Genomic DNA, 12,108 nt, shown 5'->3' on the forward strand with positions numbered 1-12,108 from the left:
ATCCATCAGAATGAACATTACCAGGGGGAAGTAATTTGTTCGTCTGTGCTGGCCACTTTCATACATAGATACCTACTTTGCCCAAGATACTCGTCCCTTTTGGACACACAATGCAAACATAAAAACGGTGCCATTTTAATCTAATATGCTGCTTTCCGGTTAAAAAAACAAAAGGCATTGATTACCTTGCTGAGCAAGAGCATCTATCTTAGTATCTTACCCATTAACCCCCTTACGCGCCCTCCACACACACACACATTGATGGCTTTACATTGAATCTTCTATCTATACTGTAACTTGAATGAGGTGTAATGTTAACTATGCAGTATGTATCCAAGAGGATGGGCAGAGTGCATTTATCTATGGGCTTTTTGGTGGAGTACTTTTAAGCAGTGCATCTCTATGCATGGACATCCGTACTAACGATAATTCTTTGCTCTCCTTTCCTGCAGACTCCTTCTATGACACATTCCATACAATGGCTGACATGATGTACTTCTGCCAGATGCTGGCCATCCTGGAAATAATTAATCCTCTGCTGGGATTAGTCAAAACAGCAGTCATTCCCTCAGTGATCCAGGTACGAGTACACTTTGTATGAACCAACATTTCGAGGAGCATATGGCATATGGCATATGGACAGTTAGAAAGGCACTTTCAGGATTGGGTCAGACTGAGAAGAACTTGTGCATGGACCAACAATTTGAGTACTCTGGGCATGTGGACAGTGTGAGGAGCTTGTAGCGCATGGGCAAACAGTAAGAAAGGTATAGTGTGACTGTACGAGGTGTTCTGTACAAGAGACAGTGTGCAGAGATGATTAGCTACGCACTGACCCTGTGAGATGCTAGGGGTGTTTTCTACACTGCCTTGGTACACCATACCCCAAGTTGTCAATGGCCTTGTAAGATCAAGTTTCTAGAGCTGAGTAGGTAGCCAGCAAGCACTATATGAAAAGTATTCTGGTTCTTGCTGTATTTATAGCTTGCCTTTTAACTTTTCATACCTGTTTTTGAGTAACTGCATGTCTGATGCTCGTTAATCTGCTTAGAATCACATGCTGTGCATATAGTCGGACATCTAGTGGTAATTTCAGAGTATTGCATCTTTCTTTCGAGGATCGAAAGGGACGTCGACATGGGCTTGCTTGTAACACTATCCCTAACGTGACGTTTAGTATACCCAAAATCCCTCGCACGTCAAGGTCCCTCAGATAGTTTTTTCAGCCATTATGCCTTATGATTATCTCGAGTGAGTACAGAGAGAGAGAAGGTGTAAGGTGTCTGTTCCTTCTACTCCAAGAGGGGAGTGTTAGGTAAGATTTGCACAAAACTGGTAAATCTTCCTGACCTGGGTCAACACCAGAACCTTTTGCTTTACTAGTGGGATATGTTTCCTTAATACATCAGCGAGTGGGAACCTTTTTCCACACTCACATAATCTTTAACTCTTTTTAGGGGTGCCATTTTTAAGACTCTCCATAGTGTCTTTTTAAAGTTATCCTCTTTGCTGGGTTGCCCACAGGCTCCCCTTTTACCTTTCTTGTGCTGACCTTGAGTGAACGACAGTTCCCAAGGGTAGAAAGGATCTTTGGATCCCTTTTACATTTTATTCTGTGAAGCCAGCACACCCCACCTTATGTGGAGTGCTGGGGGATACAATGTATCCCCTTTTATATTAAAACTAACAATTCTGTTACAGTGACAGTTACAGTGACAAGCTTGCCTTCAGTGGCTGGTGGCAGTGATACCTTGTATTAATATGGTGCACCTTTACCGCGGGCTGTGTTCACAGCTGCAGTAAAGGGACCTAAGGGTGTCCATTTTTACCAAAATTGCCCCTGTCTTCTTTTTTCGCCATTTTAGTGTTTCTTGTAGTTTTTTGTTCCTTCCCCTGACATCCAGGACGGGAAATTCCTTTGTGTGATTTTTGTCTTCGCCGGGAGTCCCCTGGTCTCCCTGTGCAGGCTTCAGTCTGTCTTTGAGAGCAGGAAGTGAGGGAGGAGTCCAAAACTCCCCAGCCCTTTGTTTTACGCCTTGCCTGAATGGGGACACATTCCAGTGGGGGGCACCGCCCCTTCTTGTAAAATGCAGCTAGAGAATGCAGAGGTTGTGCTGTAATTCCTTTATAAATACTGCGAACCTGGAAGGTGAAGATATGTCGACCACTGGAACAGAAACCGAAGAGGAAGATGAAGGAAAGGTGGCTGAGACGATTTCCAGCGACCGGAGAGCCTGCTGTGTAACAGGAGCCTGCTGTAGCCCTTCCTTCCAGTCGACCTGGGGACTCCGAAAACAATGACCCAGAGCCAGATGGGACCCACTAGACTCAAGAAGACCTGCATTTTGAGTCATCGCACGCATTGCTGCGACCTTGCTTTGTTGCAATACCCCAATACCTCGAGCCATCGTGCGGTGAACGGTCTCCCGAATTCCGAATCACACTGAAACTTTGTGGGCATCCTGGTGGATCGCCAGAGACATGAATCGAGTCCGCAAAGTCTCCTCAACAGAGTGCTGGACCTTTAAAATGACGAGAATTCAACCGCGATTTTCTGTCTTCTGTGCTCCTTGAAAAGGCGCCAAATCCGCAGAACTGCATTCGGCCGCGCGGGAAACCTTGCCTAGAGCCTTCATCAATCCCTGCTGCAAAGTCTCTTCTGAGGTCTTGTTTTCAGTCGCCACGACAAGGAATCCACTGACCGGGTATTAGCTGCAGACCCTGAAGTTCTCCTGCTGCAAAATCTTCAATGCTGAGGTACTGTGCTGGCTTGGGTATGTTATGTACCTACCTTAAGCCTGTTAGGATTTCTGTGTAGCTGTGGGTTGTTTTCTGTCATGGGGAGGCCTCTCATCCAGTGCACCCAGTCCCACTGCTAGAATCCTGCTAGGGTGTCTTCTGCAAAGTCCCTGGACCCTCTTCTAACTCTAAAGTGAAGTACTCTCCTGTTTGCCCAGTTTTCCTAAGGAACTCTGACTTTTACTACTAAAGAACCTATTCTGACATTGCCTGTTGGTCACTAGTCCTAGTGACCCCCCCCCCTTCTGCCACTGAGAACCCTCATGCTCCAAGAATAAGGGAACGACTTTCAAGGGATTGGGACTTCTGCCTAGAAAAGAAAATAAGTGTTTAAAAGTTACTTGTAAAGAGTTGGTTGGTAACCGTAATTCGAGGGGATTGGGTCCTCCGACGTATTCCATATCTATGACAGTAATCACCACAGCTGTGCTGCTTCGGAAAATCTTTCTGCGTCGATGACGTTGATACGCCGTCCTCGAGGACCTCCTCCGACGTCAGCAGATGTTCTAAGTAAGACGCAAGATGCCCGTAGCCTCAGTTCCGTTTTTTCCGCGAACGTGTTCGCTTCGGAGATCTCGGGACGCCTTGACTCTTTGGAGTTTCTGTTCTTTCGGTTCTTCGAACCTGTTACTTGTGAAGTTTATCGGGATGTCTTCCTCTTCTTCCAGCCCGCGTCCGGGCTTCAAGAAGTGTGGGGACTGCGAGTCCAAGATGTCGGTGACTGACTCGCACGGGAGGCCCACGCACGGGAGGCCCACGGGAGGCCCACGACACGGATGATTGTGTCGACTGCCAGTTGCTTACGTCCAAGGCCTTGCAGGAGAGTAAGAAGAAGCTGTCGGTCGGTAAGGTGTCCAAGCCCCGGAAGTCGAGGTCCACTGGGCTTTCAACGGACGATTCGAGGGGCGACTCTCCGCATCGTCGTCGTAGGTCTCGGGGGTCTCAGTCCCGGAGTGGGTCCCGCCATTCCTCTGCCTCTTCGAGGCACTCCCGGAAGCGCCGTCATCGATCACCTTCCCCGTCCTCGTCCGAGGACTCCGCCCGTTGGTGGGTTGCTTATCCCACCAAGCATGCGACTCCAGAGGAATGGGCTTCCTTCGGTAAGAAAATATAGGCGCTTCTTGAAACGCAGGGCACCGGTCCGTCCGCGCCTCCGAGTGGGATCGGGCGTAACTGTACTAGAGAGACCGCTCGTACGCCTTCGGGCTTGGGTGGGCGGCACGAGTCGCAGGAAAGGTCCCGTTCGGACAAGGGGAATTGTTCTAGTCATGCCCGTTCCAGGTCCCGGTCCTCGACGCCCTCGAGACCGTGTGCACCTGTGAAGTCTTCGAAGAAGACGTCGACGCCTGTGGTGCCGAGGTCGAGGGACTCTCGAGGCTCCGCCTCCGAGGAAGTTGTCGACGCCATCGGCGCCCAGGCTGTCGAAGGACAGGCTGTCGAAGCCGTCGATGCTGTCGGCGCCGCGCTCGACATCGACGCTGCTTCACTCAACACCCTCAACGCCTTTCGAGGCTGTTTTGTCAGAGGTACCCCGTGGCACGGTGGAACCCCCTAGAAAGGCTCTGGCCAAGGCCAAACATGTCTTTGTCCCCCATTCTGTGCCCACTTTCCACCATTTTGATTATATTTCGAGGTGAATGAGGGTTCTGAAGATGGGATGGTTCTTGATAAAGTACCAGACGAGATTATCTCTGGGCATAGCCAGATGGAGGACCTGCGTCAGTCGCTGCATGACGTCAGTGGTCTGGACACCTCTACGGAGGTGGAGTTCTGTAGGCCTGAGCCTGGCACCCATGCCAAGTCCTCGTACTGGCATCTTATGTCGAGGGTCACCGGGTACTTGGGGTGGTCTGCTCCACCAGGAGATTTTCTGCAGGATGACCTGGCGGATATCCTCGACCAAGGTCCACCAACTGACCCGGTACTGGCTCTGCAAAGGAGGGTGGCGGAGGCTTGGACTGCTCCGGAGAGTCTCCCGGCAGTGGGTAAGTCTTTGCCGTGAAAATACCGCCCAGCCAGTAGCAACCCTTGCTACTTGACCACGCATCCTACTCCGGAGAGTTTGGTGGTGCAGGCGGCTACGGCCCCAGCAAAGCAGGCGTTGTATCCTACCATCCCTCCTGATGGGGACGACAAGCGTTTTGATGGTTGGGCGAAGAAAGTGTTTTCTTCAGGGGGTATGGCTCTTCAGGCAGCCAACTCCGTATGTGCCTTGTCATGTTTCAAGCACACTCTGTGGAACTGGGTTTCCTTAGCGGCTGAACATATTCCCGAAGGGGACGAACGGGATGGTTTTCTTTCTATGATACAGGATGGCAAGGATGCCATGTGTGAGGCCGTTCAGTCGGGTCTGGACATGGCAGATTGCGTCAGCCGGTCCATGGCGGCGAGCACCGTAATACGCAGGTTTGCGTGGTTGCGGAAGTCGGGGTTTGCTCCTGATGTGCAAGCCCGGCTGCCTTTTGATGGTGTACATCTTTTTGGCAGCAAGGCTGACGAGAGCCTTGCGAGGTTGCAGACCTCAAAAGTTGCAGCAAAGTCGTTGAGCGCTGCAGTTCGACAACCTCCGTCTTTTCGTCCTAGGGGACAGCAATGGAGGGGAGGTTCCTTTTAGTTATTACTCATCCTTTAGTAAAGCGAGAGGGGCTACTAGTCAAAGGGGCCACCGTAGGAGTGCCAGAGGTGGAAAACAAGGTACTCGAGGTGCCAAGGCTGCTTGGGCAGTTGCCTCTTTGCCCTCAGGCAACGCCGCAGCTGCTTCAGCTCAGTCATGAGGCCATGTCCCATGGTTCGCCGGTTGGGGGAAGGCTGGCGCAGCATCTTGTAGAATGGCTTGCCATTACTTCAGATGTGTGGGTTCTGCATAGCCCACGGTTACTGTCTTCCCTTTCGGCAGAGGCCTCACGACAATCCACCAGGGAATCTCTCTTTGAAGAGTCCGGATCCGCTCCTTGCGCAGGAAATTCAAGCCCTTCTGGAGAAAGGCACCATAGAACTGGTGCCTGTAGCGGAGACGAACAAGGGATGGTATTCCCCTTCTTTTTTGATTTCAAAGAAAGACGGGGGATTGAGACCCATCATGGACTTGCGTGGTTTGAACAAACTCCTCAGGAAGGACAAGTTCAAGATGGTTACTCTTTCTCAAGTCCTCCAGGCCCTTCAACTTCAGGACTGGTTGGTGTCTCTCGATCTCAAGGACGCTTATTTTCATGTGCCGATCCATCCAAAGCACAAGAAGTACCTGAGGTTCGCCACTCGCACTTTCAGTTTCGGGTCCTGCCGTTCGGATTGACCTCCGCCCGAGGGTCTTCACCAAGCTCATGTTAGTGGTGGCAGCGCATCTCAGGAAAGGGGGGATTCACATCTACCCCTACCTGGACGATTGGTTGATCAGGGCGCGCTCTCCCGAGCAAGTCCTGTATCATCTGTCCGTCACCTGCCACTCCCTCCACAAGCTGGGCTTCTCCCTCAACTTACAGAAGTCCCACTTGACGCCAACTCAGAGGCTCCAGTACATCGGAGCAATGCTCGACACGTCCCTGGGGCAGTGTTTTCCTCCCCAGGTGAGGGCTCATCACATTCAGCAGATGGTGCAAAAGTTCCAACATGCCCAGAGTCTCCCTGCATTCGAGTTCTTGAGATTGCTCGGCCTCATGGCATCCTGCATTCTTCTGTTGCCAGAGGCCAGGTTGCGGATGAGATCTTTGCAATGGGCGCTCAAGCTCCGGTGGTCTCAGTCCTCCGGCAGGATGTCGGACCCCGTTCAGGTGCCGCCCTCGGTTGCCCAGGACCTTCTGTCGCTGGCCTTCGAAAGCAATCTGATGAAGGGGGCTCCGTTTTGGCTACCCTGGTCGGAGGTGACGATCGTGACGGACGCCTCCCTCATGGGATGGGGAGCTTATGTCAACGAACTGACAGTGGTCGTTGGTCTCCGTCGGAGTCCAGACTCCATATCAATCTGTTGGAGCTGAGGGCCATCAGGCTTGCCCTGAAGGCTTTTCTGCCGACTGTGCGAGGATAGAGTGTCCTGATCCTGACGGACAATACAGTGGCCATGCACTACCTCAACAAAAAGGGGGGGGCAGGGTCACTTCCTCTGTGCAGGGAGGCGATGCAGCTCTGGTTCTGGGCAATCCAGCAGGAAATTCCGATCCCGGGAGTTCATCTGGCCGGAGTCGAAAACGAGACGGCGGACGCTCTGAGCAGGCAGGGCGCGATCTCTCACGAGTTGGCTCAGGAGATTCTCCTGGAGATCTTCGCCCTTTGGGGGACCCCTCAAGTGGATCTCTTCGCCTCCAGTGTCAACCGGAAGTGCGAAAGGTTCTGCTCGCGGGAATTTCCTCCAAGAGGAGCCTTAGGAGACGCATTCGTAGTGGAGTGGTCATTCCCACTGCTGTACACGTTTCCTCCAGTCCCCGTCATCCCACAAGTGCTGCGGAGGTTACGAAGGTTCGGTTCCTGGATGATCCTCATTGCTCCAGCATGGGCCAGGAGGACGTGGTACCCTGCCCTCCACGTCGTCTTCCCTACCAAGACGATCTGCTCTCACGGGAGGGGGGGGTCAGGTTCTCCATCCAGAGGTCAGATCCCTCAACCTTCACGCTTGGCTTCTGAAATGTTGAGGTATAAGGATTGGGAACTCCCTGAAGAAGTGATGGAGGTGTTGCTTTCGGCCAGACGGCCGGCGACAAAGTCCCTGTACCGTTGCCGTTGGAGAAAGTTAAGAATGTGGATCCTTTTTCATGTGACATTCTTGTGGTTCTGTCTTTTTTGCTTTCTTTAGCCCACAGGGGCCTGCAATTGGGTACCGTTAAAGGTTACCTGGTGGCGCTGTCCATATTTAAGCGCTCATCTGAGGAGTGTTCTTATTTTTAAATTCCTTTAATTTCTCAGTTTCTAAAAGGGCTCACTAATGTGTTCCCTCCGTCACCTTTCCAGGTGCCCGGTTGGGATTTGAACCTTGTTCTCAAGTAATGGTTGGTTTTACTTTGTCATATTTTAGATGGCTATACATATTGTTGACCAGCTCTAGGCTTATTGTTCCTGGCTATCGGGAACAACGCGGAAAGGCTACAACCTGTTATTGAATTAAACCAGGAAGAAATTGCACCCAATATATTTAAGCGTTAACCACCCGTTTCAAGGGCTGAAATGGGTGGTAACCACCCAGGGCCCAAGTTAATAGCACAAGCGTAGTGTTAAATGAGGGCCCGCAGGGGTTATTTAGAGAAATCCCTCAACGTTCACACCAGGAAAAAATTCAACCATCTAGGGAAAAAGGCCCAGCACCCCTCTTGCAAGGAGAACAAAGTTTTATTTCCACAAAAATAGAAATTGTTCCAGCAAAGTGCTCTGCTGCCATGGAACGGTCTGCCAAAATTGGTACAAGCAATACTTTATGAAGGCACAAATCGTCATCAGTGACGCTATTACATAATGTACAAATGTGCATGGCTGGTTGGTCGAGACCCTATACATAGGCTGCCTGCTTCATAGGGGATACCAGGCCATTGTTCCCAGCCTCTCCATCTTCTTCCACGTTGCCTCCTTGTCACGCGTCATTGTCTAATTAGCAAATTACCTGCAGAAAAAACAAATCAATCCCTCTGTCCTGATGTGCACTTGGTACTTCATACAAGGGCTAGGGGGTTAGTTAGAGGTAATCGCTTCTGACAAAGTATGGCTTTATTCCAGACACGTTGGCACGCCTCAAGGCTCTCCACCCTGGTTTTAGCTATGTGGTTTTGTACTGCGAGGTGCAGGGAGGTATACATTGCGTGACCTATGGTGAAGGCAACTGATCCGTTGTTTCAGATCTTTTGTGATTGATTGAGGATTTAACAGTTTTATGGTCATTGATCTGGGACTGGCTGGTACCTTGGAATGCTCAGGGTCTTGGGATGAGGGCCTCTGAATGCTATAACTTAGAGATGGTGATGTGGAAAGTCAGTGGCTCGTGCCTTCTGTCTCGTGGGATCGCTTTTCAGAGAGCTCTCAACCCCCTTTTGACCTTGCAGGGCGCATTCTTTCTGGTATACGAATGCTCGCAACATGAGACTGTTAAGATGGTTTTCTGAACTCTGTCCTGGAGGGGCAGAGGTTCAGAAGGCCAGCCTAGTTTCTTGGAACAGGGTAACCTCTGGACAAGCCAGACCAATCAGGGTAGCGATGGCGGCGGTCAAGACTAGGTCTCAAGAGGGGTGAGGGTGACTGAAAGCCCGCAATGAGCACACAAAGCAAGGACACTTACAAATTACTCCAAGCAGGTGTATATTAAAAATATAGACACCTTTATTACAAGTCCTTTATAACATTGACCATAGTCAAAAATCACGGTAAAACTCAAGTAAACTAACACATCACAATCGAATACAATATATATATACAATTACCGAAGGCTCTAAAGAGTTCGAAGCACGAAATATGCAGACCACCTAGATGGGGAGGAAAACAGGCAGTGCAAGGAATCGTTAGACCCAGTTCGCCTTCAGAGGCCACCTAACTAGAAGGAAGTCCGAGCTCTACGAAGAGTGGAGCCTTGTGCTCAAAAGTACCTGCACACGCTGGTGCCAACAGGCCAACGGGAGTCTCTTCCAGGTAATCAGGCAGTTCAGAGCGGTGAACAAATGAGGACGAACAGATCTCCGCTACTCAAGCGCGCCCTCCACTTGCGGGCAGAAGCAGAGCGCGAGTGCGAAAAAGGCGTGCTGTTTAACACAGCGAGGAAAAGCTACAGGCTACTGCAGGAGGGCGACCGGTTCCTAGCGTTGCTACTCACCGGTCCCCGATGCAGGCAGACCCAGGCTTCTCCGCGTCAGTTTCAGTGCTGGCAGGTTCAGATACGAGCAGGGGACGTCTCGGCGTCGTGTAGATTCCATGGCAGCAGAAGTTAGAGTTGAGGATGTCCCAAACGCAGTGAACCCCTTCAGATTGTTACCACAGCAGGGCAACGAAGCGGCTGTGTGTATTTCAGCCCAATGTACACTTCTCACTTCAGACCTGGGAATGCCAAGTGTACGAATCGTTTGAGAGTGTCAAGGACCCGGAATACAGTAACAACCTGACGGCGGTGACAGAGCAAGACTCCTGGGTAAGCTGGTCAGTCCACTGGATGGCCCAGAGATGCTTCCGAAGGCTTACATGCAGGAGATGATGAAGATGCCGAGAATAATTGTTCCCACTATTCCAAAGGGTCGAAGTACCAGTACAGGCCTTCTCGTTCGATCAGAGGCAGAATGGTTTCACAGGGCGACAGCATTGCAGAGGAGCAGTCCTTCAGCGGGTCACCAGCAATTCCTCGGTTCAGCCTCTTAGTTGCAGGATACTTGGCTCCTGTATCCGTCGTTCGTGAGAACTCAGGAGTTCGACATGGCAGTGGTGTTTCCAGCCTCCTCTTATCCAGAGTTCCCTTCGCGCCAAAACAGAGAGGACCCAATGGGAGATCTGCTCACAAAACACACACCATACGTTGAACTATCACGGACCACGGTGGTCCCAGGCATTCAAGACACACTAGACTCTCTGGCACCCAGGATGTGTATTGGGACCAGACATCCCAGCCCACATCCTGGAGGCACACACAAGGCCTGTAGAAGCCCGCAAAAGCATCTGTGTTTCGCGGGAAAGTACATGCCCAAATAAGGATGGCCCCGGGTCGGCTCGACCTGGGGAAGGGGCAAGACGGTCAACGGACAGGACAAAGAACCTCGTGACATGGCCATTTCGGAAGCCAGGCCACCCATTTTGGCCAAACGCGAGAAGCGCGGTTAACAGGGCAAAAGGGAGTTCAAAACACAAAGAAACAATCGCTGCCACCAGTCTCGTCCGTGACATACTTGCACAGTTCGTTATTAATCTATCGAGAGTTACTAGGACCTGTAGAATGACTAGAGACCCAAGAGCGCGGTAATGTAAGTTACGGTGCACTCTTGTGCCATGTTGCGCGAAAGCTGCAACATGAGAAAAGAACTACGGAAAACGTTTCCCGGTACTGACTCTTAAGGGCATGTCAGTTTCCCTTTAAGAATGGAACGAAAGCCCAGAGGAGTGCGGCGGAAGGCTGCGCTTCTCTGGCAAAGTCTAGATCAGGGTGTAAAACAGCGAAAAAGTTTAGGGGTTGCCTCATGGAAGGAAAATGACCTACAATTAAGAAATCTTTCCTAACAGAGACAATGATGGCTCTATGAATCTCTGTAGACCTGGTCTTTCTCACAGGTGCCCATTCTACAATCTTTGCATGCATATGCATATTTCCATGCGAGTGTGGCGTGGGCAGCCCTAGTTGCAGTGTAAAGTTAGGCATTGATTTCAATATGGCTGCGATTGTTTAAGATTGCGTTTTGGATTCTTGTATACACTAGCGCAGCATTGCGTCCCTTCCCCATACTGCAATCCCTGTCACTGTCCCCTCTACGCACTCCGAGAGTCACAACTGCACACTTCTAGGCCTCGGACTCATTCGGAAAACACCAGGGGGCGCGGGAGAACTGTCCCTCCTCCCTAACATTCCCCCCCTTTCGTTAATTGGACATTAACAAATTGCCAGGAGACCACCCCATCCTTCTGTACTCTTCTTTCATTTTCCAACCTTTCGCCCTATAAGTATGGGGGCAACTCTTCCTTTCGTACCCATGCTCTACACACGTGTCGCAGACTTTCCCCAGTCTGTGCATATTGCTCAGGGGTACATGTCATGTATGCACACCCTCAGTCCCCTGCTAAATCTACCCAGTGTTCAATGTAATGTTCGGGGTCAGGTGGCGGAACTGTGGTGGTACCGGGGGCGGGGGTCAAGATGTTGCTCTAGGGCAACCATAAAGGGCTTATTTGGATCCTCAGTTTCTACTGCACTTTCTTGTGCTGCGAGGTTCCCCAATTGAAACAATCATCATTGCGCTGCTTTTTGCATAGCATCGATGTCCCAACTGGCAGGTGCAGGGGATCACCAACATAACCACTATCACAGGAACCAGCATTTCACCATAGCTCCCATCCATGATGGTGCCCACGAAAAGAGGTTGTTGAACCAATCGTTCTCATGGATTCAAACTTCTGTTTGCATGTGCGCACTAAGGTGTGCAGGGGCCTAGGATGTTGCTGAGGACCAACATTTCGGGGTCATTAGGAGATACGTAGGTGAGCAAGAATCGCCAATCTCTTCCTTCCATGGCAGCTAGGAGATTTAGCACATATCGATCCTGCAGCGTCATGAAGCGGATGGCGCATATCTCCATTTTGGTGGAGTTAAGCCCCTGTTCAGTGTCACTGGCCAGTTGTAACTTCCCAGCGCACTATTTGCAGCCACTTAGC

The 12,108-nt window shown here is 50.8% G+C and overlaps 1 protein-coding gene across 2 annotated transcripts in view; it reads left to right on the forward strand.

The window, feature by feature from the left end:
* Positions 1-12,108, forward strand: part of HACD3 (3-hydroxyacyl-CoA dehydratase 3) — a 219,556-nt gene that overhangs the window by 136,864 nt on the left and 70,584 nt on the right. For both annotated transcript variants that reach the window (XM_069625114.1, XM_069625115.1), the window contains exon 7: positions 453-580. In XM_069625114.1, the coding sequence (XP_069481215.1) occupies positions 453-580 (128 nt within the window). The remainder of the gene's footprint in view (positions 1-452; positions 581-12,108) is intronic.

Source organism: Ambystoma mexicanum, chromosome 11, assembly GCF_040938575.1.
Source record: "Ambystoma mexicanum isolate Mex_15411 chromosome 11, UKY_AmexF1_1, whole genome shotgun sequence".
NCBI classification, from domain to species: Eukaryota; Metazoa; Chordata; class Amphibia; order Caudata; family Ambystomatidae; genus Ambystoma; species Ambystoma mexicanum.